General features: G+C 44.6%; 1 protein-coding gene across 3 annotated transcripts in view; it reads right to left on the reverse strand.

The window, feature by feature from the left end:
- Window positions 1–20,358, reverse strand: part of Ttc7b (tetratricopeptide repeat domain 7B) — a 222,094-nt gene that overhangs the window by 63,364 nt on the left and 138,372 nt on the right. For all 3 annotated transcript variants that reach the window (XM_031356455.1, XM_031356456.1, XM_031356454.1), the window contains exons 14-15: window positions 14,614–14,686; window positions 11,638–11,798 (exon numbers count right to left, since the gene is read on the reverse strand). In XM_031356455.1, coding sequence (XP_031212315.1) covers window positions 11,638–11,798; window positions 14,614–14,686 — 234 coding nt within the window. The remainder of the gene's footprint in view (window positions 1–11,637; window positions 11,799–14,613; window positions 14,687–20,358) is intronic.

Genomic DNA, 20,358 nt, shown 5'->3' on the forward strand with positions numbered 1-20,358 from the left:
TAGAAATACTACAGAGTTCCTAGCTCTCCACCCTAATGGAGGATGGACCTGTAGGCATGCGTTTTGAAAAGAAGAAAGACAACTTCCCAGGAAAGAGCTGCCATGGGCCTTGCACTTGGGAAACTCTTCCTGTGCTTATTCATTCCCAGGGGAAATTACTTATTTAGAATTGAGAGCTGTTATGTTGCCCAGGCTGGCTCCAAACTCTTGGGTTCTCCAAGAGATGAACTACTGGGATGTACCACACTTGCCTCAAACGCGACTCTTGGGAGCATGGCTTCAGTTCCTAAGCTAGGTGGGAATTCTGCACACCCAATCATATTAAGCCTAGAATTGTGGGCGCCCTAGCTGCGTTATGGAACACATGGTACCTGTGAGCACTTTCTGAGGGTTGATCCAGAACTCTGCCCAGTGTTGCTCACATAGCTTCAGTGAGGGTATGCTAGGTGATCAGTCTCCCCATCTGGGGCATCAGTCACAGTGGCAGTACCTCATGGTCCTCCCCTGACTCTGTCCCAGGAGCATACAGGCACGGCGGGATCAAGAAAGGGCATAGCGAGACCTTTCCTAGGGATGAAGAAGCAAATGCTTTTCCAGAACAGGCAGGTTTAACAAACAGCTGGGAGAGTTTGGCCTCATGCCTATCTAAATGAACATCAAACTTGAATGTTTTTGAAATGTGTTCAAGTCCAAAAATCTCTGCTGATACACAAAACCTCACAGGCTTTCAATAAGAACCCCTTATTCTCAGGCTTTCAAAGGGTCCTTCTGGGCAACCGGTCCTGTTACATACACACCCAAATGTGTTCTGCCTCCTGTTCAGTGGTCAACAGAGGGACGAGGGTCTGAGGCTAGGGTCTCCTCACTGTAGCAGCTTCAGTGGGGAGGAGCCCACCCAGTGGCTCACTCAGATGTGAACTACTGAACTGCTAATGAGGTCCTAAACACATGGCCATTTTAAGACCCTCAGCTGCTCCAGGAGACAGTGCAACGTGCAGCACATCTGGAAGCCTTTCTTCCTCTCTGGTCTTCGGTGTCAGAGGGTGATGGGGCCACACTGTCTCCCCACACTGTCACATCAGCTGCCCCAGAAAACCTGGAGCACACTGACTTGGTGAAACAAAGATTCTTAGTGCCAAAGAATATGTAAGTAGCTGGTTTTTCAGGGCTTAGCTGAATCTTATCCTGCCCCGGGAAGAGCAGGGCTGGGGACAGACCCAAGCTTGATGATGTGGCTACCCCTTGCGATCCTAAGCCTGTCTCCTCTTTATGGACCATATTACTTACATTTCACCTCTCAGTTCAAAGAGTCAATAAACTGGAACACACCTTAGCTGTCCAGAAGTAAGTTTACAACAAGCAACTGGCACACGTCACCTCAAGGCACTGCATTCTCCCTCATTCTTGGCTCCTGTTTCTGGAGTTGATCTCAGTTTGAATTAGTATCCTGGAGCCATGGCACCTAAGCTGGAAATGACCTGGGCAGGTTGAACTGAAAACACTACAGCCATCTTTCCAATCACCTTCAATTTCTGCTTTAGTGAAGGGAGTCATTGCACATCGTGCTTCACTCAAAGCAATAGGCTCTACACACCCAGGCAGGACTCCTAAGAGCTCTCTGACTGGATGGCATGAGGCATCAAACAAAGATAAAGTGGGGACGGAGGGCAGACAAGCTGCCCTCAGGTCTTGTAAAGGGCTGGTAGGCAATGCCACTGGTCCAGCGAGCACAGAGAGTGCCAAGTGCCAAGAAAAATGGGTGACAGGAGAAACAGGCCTGCTTGACTTCCCCAAGGCTCCCAGGCTGCTGTTGAGGGCTGTGAGAACCAGCTGCTGTGGCACTTGCTGCTCAGGTATGTGCTATGCTCAGTACTCATGGCAAGGCACTGCAAACTCAGTTTCCAGAAAGCATGTTATATAAATTCTGAAGGCAATTCTTGGAATTACTGAATGACACTAGGAGAGTTTGGAGATCTTGAAACAACAACAACAACAACATCAACAACAACACTTAAATAAATTAACTTTCTAGGGGATGATTAGAAAGGGGTGGCTTTGTTGTGGGCCTTCTTGCCTCAGTCGGACTTCTCCCTGATCTGACAAACACACGAGCCCTTGAGCTGACAGGGCAACTGGCCCATTTCAAAGGATATAAAATTTTACCCAAAGAGAGGGGTTATTTTGGAAAGGGAACAAGATACTTGAGGAATTAAACCAGAATCGCCTGGCTAGGTGAACATGGGAAGAGGGGTGTGGGGAGCACCACCCAGCCACCTTGGGCTGGCTGCTTCTGGCAGGACAGAGCCTCCCTCAAGCAAATGCAGCCACACTCTCTAGTCTCCCCAGTCTCCTGCTGGAAACAAGTATTGGTCTCTAAGCCACTGGCCTATCTCCTAATACGCTTCCATGTTTACCAAAGATCTCACCACTGCCGAACCTCAGAGAAAGGTGACAAGTGTGGGATATGTTGCCCTGGCTCAGCGAGTCTATTCTAAAAGAATGCTGATCCAGACTCTAAGGGTCCCTAGTCCTCTAATTTTGAAGAATACTTAATTACTGGAAACTATCCTATAACCAAATATAATATCAATGAAAGTCAAGAAAGTTGTTAAATAAATGAAGCAAAGCATACATAGCATAAAATTTGCCATTTTAGCTCTTTTAAGCATATGGTTCAGTGGTGTCCAAGTACATTCATTAAGCCCTGCCACCGTCCACCATCCATCCCCAGAAATTGTATGAGTGCACAGAGGCTGGAAATCAACCTCTGGGGTCATTTCTTAGGTGTTATATATCTTGCTTTTGAGACAGAGTCTAGCACAGACCTCACTGACCAGGCTGACTGGCCAGTGGGGAGCTGCCTGTCTCTACCTTTTCAATGCTGGGATTACAAATACATACCATTAAATATGGCCATATAAAGTATTTTATTTTATGTGTATGGGTGTTTTGTCTGTATGTGTCTATGCCCCATATGCGGGTAGTGCCTGCAGTGGCCAGAAAGGATTTTGGATCCTCTGACACTGGAGTTACAGACAGTTATGAGCTATCATGTAGATGCTAGAAATTAAAGTCTGGTCCTCTAGGATAGCAGCTAGTACTCCTAACCACTGAGTCATCTCTCCAGCCCCTACATGTGGCTTTCTATGCGGGTTAGAAATCAAACTCAGGTGCTTGCTTTTGCAGCAGGCACTTTACTGACAGAGCTATCTCTCTGGTCCCCAGAAGTCTTTCTTCATTTTGCAAAACTTTCTGTATCCTTTCAACATTAACTTCCCACACACCTGGTCCCCCTCCTGGTGTTCCTGGGTTCATACTGTGCTCTCAGTCCACCCAGACATCCTTTGACTATCTACAGGTCAAGATTCACAAGGTAAATAGCCTTCCTCCTTAGATCCAACTTCTTACCAAAGGCACATACATATGTCACTACTCTGCTCAGTACAAGAGCCCCTTTGGAATCAGTAAGCCAAAACACTGCCCAAGAGGAGGCGTCAGCTTAAGCTGAGTTCCTTTGAGAGTATGTATGACAGGGCAAATTGTGCTCAGCCTCCTTGTCTGTAAAGGCAGGGGCAAGCACAGCCCGCCTCAGATGTTCTCTTGAGAAATAATTTGTTAAGTTTTATCAATTTTTTATTTTATTTTATGTGTATGAGTATTTGCTAGCATGCATGTAAATGAACCATGTGCAGGCCTGGTACTCACAGAGGACAGAAGAATGTGTCAGATCCCTAGAACTGAAGTTACAAATGGTTGTAAGTCCTCATGTAGGTGTTGGGAACTGAACCCAGGTCCTCTGAAGAACAGTAAGGACTCTCAACCACTGAGCCATCTCTCGAGATCCATTTCTTTTTATCATGCTTATTACAGCAGTGTGTGAATGTTAGCAGTCATTACTGTTGAGTAATACGCCAGGTCTTGTCACATAGCTTCTACTAGTGTAAAGAAGAAACCTGGCAAAATCTTCCCAGGGGTGCCCGTTAGGGATCCTTGTAGGGGAGGGGACTTTAGAATAGTGAGATTGATGTTTTATTTTAGTTGAAAATATACCTAAACATGTTCACACATAAAGACCCAAACTTGTGTTTGAAAAGTCACTTTCCTGTGCTTTGCTTAACATCTGACTGTTTCACAAAGTGCTCTTGATCTTATGACCTCACCAATAAACAACACATGAGTGTGAGCATGCTCTCTACTTAAACAGGAAAAACAATCGAACTTCAGGTTGATGACAAAACTATTGGAGAGCTGCATGAGCACATTTGTTTCATGGCAAGAAGGTCACCCTTGATACTGGCTTCACTTGGCGGCATGGTAAGCTTGATGCATCAATACTAACATTTCAGTAACACCGAAGTTCCCAAAAGCTACCAGGTATATGACAGCTTGGCTGTGTCCCCCAAAGGTCAAACCCAAGCAAGTACACTCATTCCAGCATTTTATCTGTAAGTGAAGTTCAGAATCTGAAGTGATGTCTGAGACTTAGGAGACAACTGTTTCAACGGCCACCTGGCACCCACTTGATTAGAAGGGCTTGAAATGGCTGTGAGACCCAGGGAGGCACCCACAGAGAAAGCAGAAGGAATAAGGCAAGGGATGGCGCTCAGCTGTAGAGGGCTTGCCTAGAATGTATAAGGCCCTCGGTTTCAGCCCCAGTGCCATGTAGCCTGAGGGTACATCTGTAATCAATCACTTGGGAGGACAAGGCAGGAGGATCAGAAGTTCAAGGTCACCCTCTAAATATATAGATGATTCAACAGAAAATAGAGCAACCTGGGCTAGAGACCCTGTCAAAGTAACAACCACACAGAGATGGACCTACTGACCAGTGGCATTAAATGAAAAGCTTAGAAACAGCCATGGTCTAGACATCTGACTCAGGACAGCAGAGATAGTGTGGAGCACGAGGGAAGAGGATCCTTTAGATGTGTGATACTGGTGCAGCTGGATAGCCACATGAGGAAAACCACACTGATCCTTCACCCCATGAAGTCTCTAGGCAAATCCCCAGAGTTCACTGTGAAATGCGTATGACTCTTAGGAGACCACCTTCCCAAACTTGGGGAGGAAAGGCTCCTTAGACATAGAAAGTACTGTTCATTGGAGCTAGGTCTGTGTGGTATAGGCTTGCGATCCCAGGTACTCAGGAAGCTGAAGGAAGAGGATCACAAGTCAAGGCCTGCCTGGACTACAAAGTGAGTTCAAGGCCAACTGAGGCAACTTAGTGAGGGCTCAAATTTTAAAATAAGCAAAAAGAGGACAGAGGACACACACACACACACACACACACACACACGCAAACACACACGTGCACACATACACACATGTACACACAAACACACACACACATACACACGCACATACGCACAAACACACACACATGCATACACACGCACGTACGCACAAACACACACACACAAGCACGCATACACCCCCCCACATACATATACACATGTAAACACACACACATGCGCACACACACACATCACACACATGCACACACGTACGCACGAACACACACACACAAGCACGCATGCATGCACATACACCCCCACACATACACACACACACACGCAAACACACACACGTGCACACATATACACGCACTCACACACGTGCACACACACATACACACACATACGCACAAACACACACACACATACACACGCACTTATGCACAAACACACACACACAAGCATGCAAGCCCACACGCCCACACACACTTACACATACACATGCAAACACACACACGTGCGCGCACACACACATCACACACACTTACACACGTATGCATGAACATACACACACAAGCGCGCACGCATGCACATACACACACATACACACGCAAACACACACACACACACACACACACACACGATAAGCAAGTCTTAAAAACAAAAGAGAAGAAACAAAGATAGAGAAACCACAGCTGGGGAGATCTTTACAACTCACATGAACAGAAGAACCTGCAGCCACAAATATAAAGACAGCCCACCAATTATAAAGGCAACACAATTCACAAGGGAGCAAAGACTTCTATACATCCTTTATAAAAGGGGACAACTGAATGACCAATGAACAAATAAAAACGTCCAACCTCACTGGTAACCTCATATGCCATTTAACTTGAAATATGATTATTAGCTATAGCCACAGTACCAAACAGAAGTCTAGTAATATTGGTGCAGGAGTCATAGGGGCTCTTGGGCCAGAAGGAACATAATCTGTCAGTGCTTTGGAATGATTCGATAAGGTTTGACACCCACACCTGCCAGGCATGGTAGCACATGCTCACCTTTAATCCCAGCACTTGGGAGGTAGAGGCAGGCAGATCTCTGTGAGTTCAAGACCAGTCAAGTCTACATAGCTCCAGACCAGCTAGGGTTACAAAGAAAGACTCTGTCTCAAAAAATCAAACCAAATAACAAAATCAAATATCCTATGACCTCTGACCTTTCAGTCTCTCATAAATTCCACAAGAATCCTTGAACATAGGTACTTGGAGACTTATAGGGAATATTTACAGCAGCATTTTCTATCCCAGCCCCACAAAAGAGCAGCCATATCTACTCAGAGTAGATTGGATAAATATGCAGCAAGAGCAAACCTCAGCCACGTAACTTTAAGTGCTGAAAGCAAGTAGTAGCTAGGTTATATTTTAAAATACATAAAACATTTAAAGCTAAAAATCTTTGTTATTTACAAGTACAAACAGACAGTAGAGAACTATGAGACAACAGTCAACATAGAAGTCAGGACAATAATTAACCCATCAGGTGACTAGCAACAGGATTGGCTAGAAATGAAACTCTGCCATTATATTACATGAGAAATATTTGTAAATATTTCCATGAGAACAAATGAATCCACAGGCACCATTAGTGTTCTTAAACAATGTTTAAGAAGGTTTTGTGCAACCTTCTGAAACACAATAAATAAACATTCTTTAGTTTCTGTTCATTATTTAATGACAGTGTTACAGAATTCCAAAATATGTGAAGTTACTGGGTGGTGTGACAGTATGGATTAACTCTTATTTGCCAAGCAGTTATTGGGTACCATGCCTTATAACTGGATTATCATCCACATTTTGTAGATGAAAAGATGAGACAAAGAGACTAAATGACTTACTCAAAGTAGAGGGTTTGAGGTTTGGAGCCAGGTTGTCCAGCTCTTAGGGCTGAAACCTAACTTTTATAAAAATAATCTGCCTTCCTTCCCTTCCAGAACTCAGCCAAGAACACCAGCTTCTCCAAAACTTACTTTTGAAAGGTATTTCATTAGGAAAGAATTTCCGGACAGGGGATTGACTCATGTGACTTGGTCGGTAGAATAAACATTTGACTAGCACGCATGAAGTCCTGTGTTCCATCATGAACACGTCATAAACTGGGTATGATGGCACACATCTGTAATCCTGGCACTCAGAAAGTGGAGGCAGGAGGACCAGAAGTTCAAGATTATCCTCAGCCTCAAGGTAAGTTTGGGCTAGTCTTGGCTATATAAGATCCTGCCTTAAAAAAAAAAAAAAGATTTCTGGTTCTCAGAATCTGAATCTTTATTCACTTACATGCAGTTCTGTTTCAAATGACAAAATGGCTGAGATGGTACCTCTTAGCTTAGACTTTTTTGGTTACTGTCAAGCTTTCTCAAGGTACTAAAATACTTTATAATTTCATGGAGAATGAGGATGCTGTATAGTTCACTTTGACACTATACTGAAAGACCTACAGTAATTACCTTAATATAATTTCTATGCATACATAGAAAGAGCCAACTCTGGCTCTTGGTTCTAGAGGTTCCAGCTCAAATTCAAGTGGCTGCATCACTTTTGGCCTCTAACAAGGATAAAATATCTTGGCAGGAACTCAGAGTGGAGCAAACTCAGCTTGTGAGTCATAAAGAAAAAGAAAGTAGAGAGAAGACAAGCTAAGGTCTAATGATGTCTCCAGCAGAACCTACAACTCTCTAAGGCCTAGGGGCACCTTACATTTCTTTTATCCATAAGCCAAAGGTGGTAATAACAAAACCAATAACCTAGAAACTTCTATCAGCTACCACCTATGATGCTTTGAAATAGAATGGCCCAGTCTTAGGGTTTCCATGGCTGTGAAGAGACACCATGACCACAGCAACTCTTATAAAGGAAGATATTTAATTGGGGCTGGCTTACAGTTTCAGAGATTTAGCCCATTATCATCATGGTGGGAACACAGTGGCATGCAGACAGGCATGGTGCTGGAGAACGAGAGCTCTACATCTTTACCTGCAGGCAGCAGCAGAAGACTGTGTACCACACTGGGCATAGCTTGAGCATATATGACCTCAAAGCCTACCTCTGCAATAATACACTTTCTCCAACAAAGCCACACCTCCTAAGAGTGCCACTCCCTATGACTAAGCATTCACAAATATAAGTCTATGGGGGTCATTCCTATCAAACCATCACAGGCCCCCATACTTGGATATATTCAAGTGCTTGGTTCGCAGTTGGTGGAACTGCTTGGGAAGGATTAGGAGGTGTGATCTCACTGGAAAAGGTGTGTCACTGTGGGCAGGCTGTGAGATTACAAAAGCAGAGCCCATTCCCAGTTAGCCCTCTCCCAGCCTTAGGCTTGTGGATCAAGAAGAAAACTCTTAGATACTGCTCCAGCACCATGCCTGCCTGCCATGCTCTCTGCCATGCTCATCATGAACTCCCCCTCTGAAACTGTAAGCCCCCAATAATTGTTTTCTTTTATAAGTTGCCTTGATAATGGTGTTTTGTCACAGCAATAGAAATATAAGCAAGATATTACCGTTTAAAGATTCACAGTACCTTCCCAAAGCGCCATCTTGGGGACTAAGCCTCAACACATGGGTCCTTGAAGGACATACCTCCAAACCAAAGCACATGGCATATGTTTTAGGTATGAGTGTCCCACGAGTATTTAAGTGTTGGAAGCTTGGTCTTCAGTGTGCTGATGTTGGAAAGTGGTAGAACCTTTAAGAGGTGGGGGTTTAGTACAAAGCCATTATGTCACTGGGGACACTGCCCTTGGAAGTAACTGATGTAATAATTCTTCTCCTTCTCCTCTTCCTCCTCCTCCTTCTTTTTAAAAGACAGTTACTCTGTGTAGCTCTGGCTGTCCTAGAACTCGCTTTGTAGATCAGGCTCAAACTCAGAGATCCACCTGCCTCCCAAGTGCTGGGATTAAAAGGTGTGCGCCACCACTGCCAAGCAACTGATGTAATTTCTGAGAACCCTAGTTAATCTTCGTGTGAATAGACTGCTGTAAAAGTGCAAGGCTGAACCACCCTTGATTTATGCCCACTCTGTGCCCTCTCATTTGTGCATGTGTTCCCTCCATGTACATCTACCATGATATAACAGATACAGCCAAAGAGCCCCTTGTCAGTGCTAAGAAGAATTTAACCTAAGCCCTTAGACCTCCAGATAAATCTCTTTTCTTTACAAATGTTAACTTTGCTTTGGACTTTTTTCTATAGTAATGGAAAACAGGCTAATTCAGACAGGGAATGCTGGAGGATCAGCTGCCTCTGTAAGAACCTTCAGCCATCTGATCCAGCACTGTTCAACAAGACAGGCAGGGCTGACCCTAATGGAAGGATTTTCATTCCTGGGAACAAGTTGGAACATAATATCAACTAAGTTTGTTATCATATATGGCTAGGAATAAAAGAAACTAGAGGCCACCCTAGGCTTCAGGGTCTAAGGTTCTGCTGGGGACAAGCTCATCAAAAAGAAACCTAACCCCCTGCAGCTGGAACAAGACTGCCTATCATTCTTGCTTCAGTTGGTACTAACAGGGTTTACTCAGTAATCCCGGAATTGTGGGATCCACAGACTATATCTGCTCTCAACTTCTAGTAGGTATTCTTGCAAACAAGTTTCCCACCACAAAGGAAGAAATAAAAATATTTGAAAAGCAGACAAGTTCTGATGCCACATACTCTGATTTTTCCAGTTTGCAGCTTAACATTAAAACAACAGGCTTACATTGCTGACACATCTCCACTGCTGCTCCTTACTTCTGCTTGAAAAGGCTGTCAGCTGCTGTCATTGGAGGCAATACTGCATTAGCATCACTGCTGACTGCTTACTTTGCAGTGTGGCTGTTAGTCTAGGAAGCTCCTCTAGGGTGTTACTGTGGGCTACTCGAACAGTAACCAGGAGCTGGAGAGTAGTATCTAATGAGGGAGTGGCTGTGCACACATGCATGGGCACATGTGTGCTAGAGGGAGGAGTCATAGAAGGGCACTTTATAAATACTGATGAGAGAGATCAAGTTCCATCGTATCATGTTGCTGCCACTTTATCAAAATGGAGAAAGAACCAAATACTTTAAAACGTAGTCTAATCACTGCAGTTCTACAGGGCTAAACACCGTGGGATAAAATACAGAAATGCGCAGGTGTTATAAGAGCAAGTGTGAGATGTGCAAGAAGCAAAACTGCAGCACAGCTCTTTAGTTCACTCTGCAAACAGCTGAGCCTACGGAAGAACTCCGCAGCCGCAGGTCTCCTGGATCCTATGGAGATGGGAAGAAGAGAAGCACCCTTCCCTTGAAGACAAAGACATGTTTGCAGTGGAAATGCGTGAACCCATTCTCCAAGGAGAGCTGCTGAGAAAGCACAGATTCAAACCACCAGGAGGGGATGCGGCAGGGAGACCGAGCCAGAGGTGACCCATTGCTAGAGAAAGCAAAGCCCCTTCCACATTCCTTCCCATCCCCCTGCCCTGCTCCCTCAAGCTGTCCCTACCCTGTTACTGGATCTGCAGTCATGTAGACAAGTAGAGCCTTCCAGCCTGCAGGAGTGCGTACTATTTCTGGCCACTGTGTTCTGGTAACCAAGCTCCACCGATGATAAAATGGTAACCCAGTAGCCCAGAAGACGATGTTCTCCACAAGGCCTAACCATCAGGCATGGAGTCAATGAATCTCACATTCATGGGCTCAAAAAAAAATGTGACTCAGAGAACAGACATGATGACAGCTAGGCAGGCTCAAGCCTGTGGCTGCTTATGATGATGACTCTTTTTGTTTTGTTTTGTTTTGTTTTTTGTTTTTTGTTTTTTTGAGACAGGGTTTCTCTGTATAGCCCTGGCTGTCTGGGAACTCACTCTGTAGACCAGGCTGGCCTCAAACTCAAAAATCCACCTGCCTCTGCCTCCTAAGTGGTGGGACTAAAGGCGTGTGCCACCACTGCCCAGCTCTATGATGATGATTCTTACAGTACGGAAAAGTATTGATTAACTTATTCAAGAAATTATATCTCCTAGATACTAAACCTAGGCTCAGAGAGTTAAACATCCTAATCCAGGTTCCAGTCTAACAGTTTTGTCACAGCCAAGTATACGGGAATTAGTATTTACTTACTACTTCTTAAAAACTATCAAAATATTCACCTATCATCTTGGTCTGACCATGTGTGCTTCAGGGAACACAATGAAGAAGAGCAGTGGGGTGCGTGAGCTGTGTTAGGACGGCTAGGTAACAGCTCTGTGTTAACTTCCCCGCCCTGGGGGAAACCAGGAGTAACAGTTTCTCTGTCCTTCTTGAGTGTACCGAAAGGAGGAGAGTGAAGTTCATTCTGTAATTCCGAGTAAGGGGAGATCAAGGGCGGGTTACTTACATAAAATGTTCTGGGTATTCACTCAGGGCCATGTCGATGATATTGAGAGCATCATGGTAATGCTTCTGGGCTGACAACAGGAGAGCCAGGAGGTGCAGGGAGTTGGCATCATCACCTTGGAGTTGAAGAGCTTGGCGAACGTATCCCAGAGCTTCTGGTATCTGGTTTAAAACAAAAGCCAGAAGTTTGTTTAAACAGTCTCAGAAAGAGGCCATGATTGCGTCAAGTCCACTGTGAGCTGGTTTGTGTCATGCTGCGCCCACATAGGAGTCCTCATGACAGGATACTGGCCAAACGAGAGCACATCCTCTTCAGCAGAAAATAGGACCAGTGAGGGAACAGCAGAGACCCTATTCCTCTGCCTTTTCCCTCTCTCTAAATAAACTTTGATCCCCACAGAACAGACGTACTTTTGATTATATCTAAGGTGAGCTCACTGTAAGTGGAGACACAGATAAACTCCCAAGGGATTCTTAATAGAACTAAACTGCCTTGGCTGACCCATTCTCCCTTTCAGAACATTGAAATTAAAATATGTCATAAGCCATGGAACATTCAGCAGAGCTTTCTAAGGTCCAGATGTTTGGATCGCCACTGGACATGAAAGAAATATGCAAACAAACAAACAAACAAACCCCCACATCTTTCCAAACTAAAGCCTGAAATAACTGGCTACAAGAAACAAATCACAGGCCCACTTGCAAAACAGACATAGCCAAATTCAAGCAGGCCCACATGCACCCTTGATCATGAGTGCCACAGCTGCTCAACATGTTTTCATGTGTGTGGTGGATACATGTGCCTATGGACGTGCATGCTAAGGCCAGTGGTTGGCATGTTCTTGTGTGTGTGGTGGATACATGTGTGTTGCCTATGGACGTGCATGCTGAGGCCAGGGGTTGGCATGTTCTTGTGTGTATGGTGGATACATGTGTGTTGCCTATGGACGTGCATGCTGAGGCCAGGGGTTGGTGCAGGTTGTCTTCTCCACCACTCTCCACCTGTTTTCTGAGGCAGTTTCTCATTGAACCTAGAGCTCCCAGGATCCACCTGGGTTTCCCCGACAGTGCTGTGGTTACAGATGTTACATGAGTGTCAGGGAGCTGCACTTTACCTACTGCACCATCTCCCCAGCCTCACAACATGTTCTTGAAAACCATGAAGCCCAGGGTTCCATGTTCAGTAGGTATTTGAATACGTATCTCACAGGTTCAATAGAAAGTAGAATCTGAAGTTAGATTTCAAAACAGAGATGGGGACAGAGGCATCTGACAAACCTGCCCAGGGAACTCCTATGTGGCCTCTAAGTCTATCCATTGACTCTCCTACCTCTTCCCAAATCTTTAGGAACCTTAGCCCTTAGGAGAATCCATGGCTGCCTTTTCCAAAGCCTTCACTCTGAGTTCAGTTCTACATGGACCTACGCCTTCAGTGCTGGTATGAGGCTCTTTGGAACCCTACAGTCATGGCTGTTAGAGCTGGCTACATGATTTATTGGCAGGGAGAAAGTTCAAGTACAGAGAGCTGAGATGACTTGAGTGCATCACCCCACTGAGTGATGAAAGGGGGGAGGACTCTGGCTGCTCTGATTCCTCTCTAGAAGTGTCACGACCTCTGTCCCAGTCAACAAGGACATGCTCACTTAGCGCCCTGGTGCTCAACATTCCATGCCAACAGTCCTTGTGGCTAGGTTGTACCCAGAGGACTCCATCTACTTACCCACTTCCTAGGGTGTCAACCTCCTATGTGATTGTCCCTCAGCCTCAAGTAGGGAGACAAAGGCAGCCATCCTCACTGTGCTAGTTTACAGGGACAGTCAAATGTTTAGGGGCAGAGGTGGGGCTCAAGATGGTGTCTTTAGAGGGGATTGGATTGAGGGGTTCAGAGCTGGCTCCTTCATTCAAAAAGTCTTTCTGGGTGTCAAACACATACTGAGCAGTGTTTCAAGTATCAAGGCAAGGCAACAACAATGGCAGGCATGGGTCTTCCCCACCTGTAACCTCAAGTGAGAAGGACTGATACTATATAAGGAAGACGGTTTCAGGAGGAGGTTCAAGGAAAATAGATGGTTAGTGCTCAGCACACCTCTGCTCCAGCAGCAGTTCCTGGCCAGTCCAGCTATGAGCCACACTCTACCAATGACAGACCTTTCTAGGTAGGTGTCTTGGCCTCTGTTCTCAGGTTGCCAATGGAAGCCACTTCGTAACACCATTCCGAGGCAACTGGGAAGAGTAATGCATACCTCAGCCCAGCCTATAGGGAATGACATATCTCTGGAGCCACCATCAGATTCACTTTTACAATCTGCACTCAGGAAGGTGCTCGGGTCACCACCAGCATCTTGCACCTAGCTGGTGGGCTGGCAAGCATATGGCTGCATTTCTAGAACAGGTGGGAGGGAGTAGGGAAGGGTACTAGAGTGTGAAAGGCAGCTCAAGATGTCTCTGGGAAGATGAGGGCCAGCAAGGCTTGGCCTTCTAGCAAGAAGATGCAACAGTGTGAGTGCTCACATCATCTACACATTCTTAAAGGATTTGGTACTCTGGTTGATAACTTCTGACATTTTCCAGTTATGTATAAATACCCTTGTGACAATCAGGCTCCAACTAGTGACTAAATCCCCATCATGAAGCTCAGCACTGGGTTCCACTCCTCCATTTCTGTTAGCAAAGGCCAAAGGCTCTTTGATGACCTCTGGAGTCAGGGTACATGCCTTGTCCTGCACTCATGTTGACATCTGACCCCAGGCAGGGTCCTCTAGATTTGTGTGTTTACTCTAAAGAGTACAGCCTGGGCCTTCTGTCTTCACAGCACATGTTCAAACAGACTTGAACCCCAAGGTCTTTTCTGGGAGGAGTTAGCTTCCTCTGAGAGCAGTGTCCAGCTTCCAAGCCAGCCTCAGTTAAGGAAGGATAGTCTTATGATACCTCTAGCTGAAGGAGTTGGAAGGGCTTAGGCCACATTATAAACACTGACCTGTCTGGAGATGGCGAGCTGCAGAGCCAGGTAGAAAGCTGCTTGGTGATCTGTAGGTGACAGGCTATGGGCCCTGAAAAAGTATTCACTGCTATTAGAACATTAGGCCACATTTGCTTGCCCTATCAAACGTTATCTTCATGCCTGCATTTTAGCATCAAAGCCACATTTTTCACAGAACTATTAATCATTTCTTTAACCCTTCCCCCGCATTCTGACCACCATACACAGATATATCACGGAATATATTTTTGGCTTTTGTCCAGCACCTAAAATGGCCATCTTGGTTCTGAGACTGTGGAGGAGCCTAGAGACAAGGAATCCATAGCCCAAAGGTCTGCATCTCCAACAGATGCATCCCCTTAGCTGGACAGAGGAAGCCCAAGTGTCACACTGGGTGATGGCAAAAATCAAGGGTGCAGGTAAAATCAACGCAAGAAATATTCACCTTTTCCAGTATAAACTCTTGGCCAGATTCTTTGGCTAAGTTTGGTGTGACCATAACATTACCTCATCCGAATTTCTAGATTTCAAAGACCAGCTTTGCTTATAAAATGAGGTTTGGTGCTTTGTGACCCTGAAGAAGAGAAAGGCACCCATGCATTCTGAGAACTCTGCTACATTCCATGCAGTTCACTGATTGTGTTCCTACAACCGTGTTGTGTAAGAGTGTGGTAGGACATTAGGCTTGGCAGCATTAACTGGCCTTGCTGTGGGATGCAAAGAGACTGTCTTGGCTACCTAACAGACTGCAAATATCATCTTTTTTTGGCTTTTATGTGGAAGCTAATTGTATTTCATCAGAAGCAATTCAAAATATGATAGTTTACAGGACCTACTTCTGCATTTAGCAGACTGGTAGGAAGAAAGAAAACAAACTTACTTAGGTAAAAGGGACCATGGAAGAGACTAATTACAAACTGTGGGTCCTGTACAGCAAACAACCATCTCTGCTCTGACAACATTCAGTGATCAAAGGTGGCACTGCTACCAGGAGAAAGCAAAGTCAAGATGAAACAGAAAGCTAAATCATACCGAGTCACCTGTGGCCAACTTGCTAACTTGTCTATAGACACAAGGCCTTTTAGTTAACTGTTAGTCTTCCATGGGAAAAGAAAAAATGACTTCTAACATGCACAATCCAGAAAACACGCAAAATCCATAACCTTGGGCACTGTTTGCAAATGCTGTATGTGCAGGACAGGGGTTTGCCCTTTTCTAAACCTTTTAATTTATGTACAAAAGTGTTGTTATTATTTGTATATGTGTATATGTGCAAGTAAGCTTACCTGTGTGTGTGCTTCTGGAGGTGTGTGTTCACAAGTGTGTGCAAGTAAGCTTGCATGAGTGTGTGCTTCTGGAGGACAGAAGCACCTGTTTAATTCTTCTTCACATTTTCTCCTCTCTCTCTCTGTCTCTCTATCTATCTCTGTCTCTGTCTCTGTCCCTGTCTCTCTCTGTCTCTGTCTCTGTCCCCCCACCCCCTCTGTTTCTCTCAGCCTGGTCTCTTCCTGACCGTGGGGCTCAAAGTCATGGCTAGACTGACTGGCCAGTGAGCCACAAGGGTCCACCTTTCTCCACCTCCTTAGCACTGGAATTAGACTCACATCATCACACCTAGCTTTTATGTGGGTGCTAGGAATCCAACTCAGGACTGCATGCTTATACAGTGAGTATTTTATCTACTGAGCCCCGTGGCTCTATTTGTTAACATTGAGCAAAGCAAGAAACTCATCCCTGAAGAATCCTTACTAGCATCCCAGCTGCAAGCCACAACCTCTGCGCTTTTCTACCCTGGGTTCAAGAGACGGAGGCTGCGAATCCATGACTACATACCAGCTTGCATGACTTATTTATAAGCACTGGCTCTCCATGCATTTACACACGAAAGGGTTTTTCTTTGGTGTTGATAAGGGAGGTGAATATGTCATGGTTTCTGTCTTTCTCAATTATCCAATGAAAATGACTATAAAATTGATTATGAAGAAATATTTTATTATGTAAAGTAAATTTTTAAATCTCATCTTCTTTCAAAAAATAATAAAGCCAGGTTTCCACAGCCATCAAAATTAATTTGTCAGAACTATAATTTTTCTCAGACCGGTTTGTATTTTTCCACAAATTAAGTTAAATCATGGTTGCCTCTATCCAGTGCCAATGAAGTGAGAAGCTGGCAGCTGATCTGGTGAATTCAGAGTGTGGATTTTTTTTTAAGTTATGACCAAAGGCCCCACCCTAGTCTCAACAAAGGATTATGAATCACTAACCACAAGCCTCTAAAAGAAACAAACTAGAAGTGCTAGCAATTTTGGTATTTCCAGGGTGCCTCCTGGTGACTTCTAAGGAATTTCCAATGAGGCTAATAACAAAAACGCAACTGCCAATTTCTAATGAAGTGTACCTTAAAACACACATAGTTTAAGTGCCTCGTTTGCAAAATTAATTAAGTTGACTATTTCAGCAAAAGAAAGGGGGTAGGTGGTAAATGACAAACAAAACAAGAAAAAGTAAGTAGGGGGTTGCTCCCCGTAGGTGCCACATGCCTTGCTGCAGTTGTGTGGGACAGCTCAAGCAGCCAAGCTTCTTGGGACAAGGGCCCTTTGGTATGCTTAGTGATAACTTGAGCAATGCCCGTGTAACTGCAAGCCTACATGGATCTAGCAGCTCCACAATCCATCCTTATGCAGGAGCACTGACCAGGTTGCTAAAGGAAATTCAGACAACTAAAAATTCCATCACAAGATGCTCACAAGTGCTTCTCTTGGCAAAGTGCTTATACCTTAACTAATTCAGTTCTTCTCACATGAAAAGGAGGCTACCCATATATCCATTCATCCTCCCACCTGCCCTCCTACCCATCTTTCTACCCACCCATCCACACTCTTCCATCTATCCACCATCTTAGCTACCTCACCATCTACCTACTCTCCCTTCTACCCACCCATCCATCCACCCACCCACACATCCATCCATCCATCACCCACCCACCCATCCATCCATCCATCCACCCACCCACTCATCCATCCATCATTCATTTATCCACCCATCCATCCACCCACCCACCCATCCATCCATCTACCCACCCATCCATCCATCCATCCATCATCCATTTATCCACTCACCCATCCATCCACACATCCATCCACCCATCATCCATCCATCCACCCATCCATCCACCCATCCACTTGCTTATTGACTTACCCTTTCATCCACCTACTAGCCCACCTATCCATTGACCTATGCACTTCCACCCATTCATCCATTTATGTATCCCTCTATATCATGTAGTACTTACAGTACATAATCTGAAGAGTAAGTCCCATCAGGCTCTAGGAAGTCTGGAGACGAATAATACAAGTACCTTTCCTTAAGGAGCTCTTCCTACCTCACAAGGAGAAACCCCAAATGATCATCACAGGGTGAGCGTGATCATAGTGCCCAGACAGGTATACTGGGCTGCTGTTGGAACATAGATGACTCAGACCACCTAGTTCGACCTCAGCACATCCAGTGGACTCCTAAATTCCATGTCCAACAGTGTCTGAAGCTGAGCCAGGAATATAGGGAATGCTGATCAGTTTTGATTCTGGCTTATAAAGCACAGATCTCAGAACAATGATGACTACAATTTATGAAGTATCGATTACAAACATCTTACCTAAGAATAACCAGAAAAAGAAACAGAAGCAGAAATGGAGTGGAGGGGTATGTCTTGGTCTTTATACCATCACCCTGCTGCCCTGCTTGGCTAATTTCTCTCAAGGTCCCCTTCATTTCTGATTACACATGGTTCAATCAGAGCTCTTTCACTAGTTACACACCTTAAGCCTGTCCAGGCAGTTTTCACTAAAAGTCCTACATTCTGGGGACAGCTCAGCCCCAATCTATCATCCTTTACACATAAACACACACACACACACACACACACACACACACACACACACACACACACACACACACACAGAGCTAGGGAGAGGAGCCACAGTAAAGTGAGGCTTCATATTCCATGCCACTCTGAGGGGCAAACACATGATGTAATGCCTTGACTTCCCCCAGGAGCAGTGTTTACTAGTGTACCCATGACACTTGCTGTCACCATCTTTGGGACTGCTTTTCTCAATAGGATGTGAAAGTTCAACGAAGCAATAGCTTACAACGCTGCGCCCAATGGCATTTTCTTCACCACACTTTTGTTCAACATGAATAAACTGGCTGAGGTGACTTATGGGTAAGAACAGCTGATATCTCAATATCTAGGTATAGCATCACCACTCTGATGATATATTCAGACAGTGCCCCTTTGAGTGCCTCGGAGAAAAAAATCTTTCTAAATCCTGGCTCTAGTTATGACTAAGGCTTCTTTCCAATAGGCTATATCTGCAACCCTATCCCTCTTTTAAATGCACCACATTTTTTCAAACAAATAACAACAAAATCATAAACAAAATAACAGTATAAAATTTGGGGAAAACATATAAAATGCACAGTAGGAAAATGCTTCTCACCCAAGTGGTTTTAAATGATCTATTTGCATCTAAGAAGTAATACAATCTTTCTTATTTACTTAAAGTCTTTTCCTTAAAACAGCCAATGTCTACTTGGCTGTATGCACTTGAAGACCATTCTGCATTTCACACAAACACAAACAGTAACTTAGGTTAGCCTTCCTCAATGTACTCAGTTAGGTTAGGAGGGTTTATTGCTCCTTAGTTGCCTATGAACAAACATGTTAAATCTCTTTGAATTTAAACAGAAAAGGAACAGAAAAGAATTCAGGCTGACAGAACAGCTGTTACATAACCCTCAGTTACACAGGCAGCCCCAGGCAGACCACCACGGTGGCTGTTTTTAGAGAACCAGTAAGATGCGCTGATTTAAGGAAAGTGAAACAGATGTGGTGGCCACTTTCTGAAGCATCCATGTGTGGGTTTGACAATAAGAAGTGGAGAAAGGAAAATCTGGAATCATCTGAAATGGAAATGCTTTCGTGCTCTGGGCTGAGAAACTCTAATAACAAAAGCTGAGCCCAGAGACAGGGGTCTGTGCAGATGGGGACCAGTGCTTCTTGTCATTAGTCAAGAATAGGAATGGCAAAGTGGAGGAGCAAAACCAAGCAATAGTAACTGCATGAGAAATGCACATGGATGGCCGGACAGACCTACACTACCCAATTCTGAGGAAATGATCTAACAAGATGGCCGGTACAGGGAAGGCTCATGAGGTTCTCAAAGAAGTAACTAAGTAACATAGTTTTAAGAAATCAGTGTAACTCAAGTATTTAAAACAACAGGATCAATTTCAATTCTAGATTTCACCTCATAGGGCTGTATTTTCAGGGACCAATTTAATATGGATGCTTTATTATACCTGCAACAAATAAAACCAAGTACAAGTAAAAGTACCCAGTGTCAGTAGGTCCTGGCTTGACACTGGGTCCAATCTATGTCCACGGCGACTCCTTTCTCTCCTGCACTGCATCCTGACACTGTGATGGCTTTATTGCTGGCCCTGACTGCCCAGGTTTATAGAGGAGCATGGGGCACTCAGCTTTTATAACGATAATGCTTTGTCTTGTGATCATGAAAGGCACAAGGACAGAGACAAGAGCCAAGGTATTGTGGCGTGAGGTAGGGTGGGGAGTTTGAGATGGCTAAGATGATGCTGGTTTAGAGACTTTCAAATCTCTAGTTTCTTCAACTCTTAATGTGAAAGCTTGCAGCTTGACATGCAGAAAAAGCCAGAAAA

The sequence above is a fragment of the Mastomys coucha genome, unplaced genomic scaffold, assembly GCF_008632895.1.
Source record: "Mastomys coucha isolate ucsf_1 unplaced genomic scaffold, UCSF_Mcou_1 pScaffold6, whole genome shotgun sequence".
NCBI classification, from domain to species: Eukaryota; Metazoa; Chordata; class Mammalia; order Rodentia; family Muridae; genus Mastomys; species Mastomys coucha.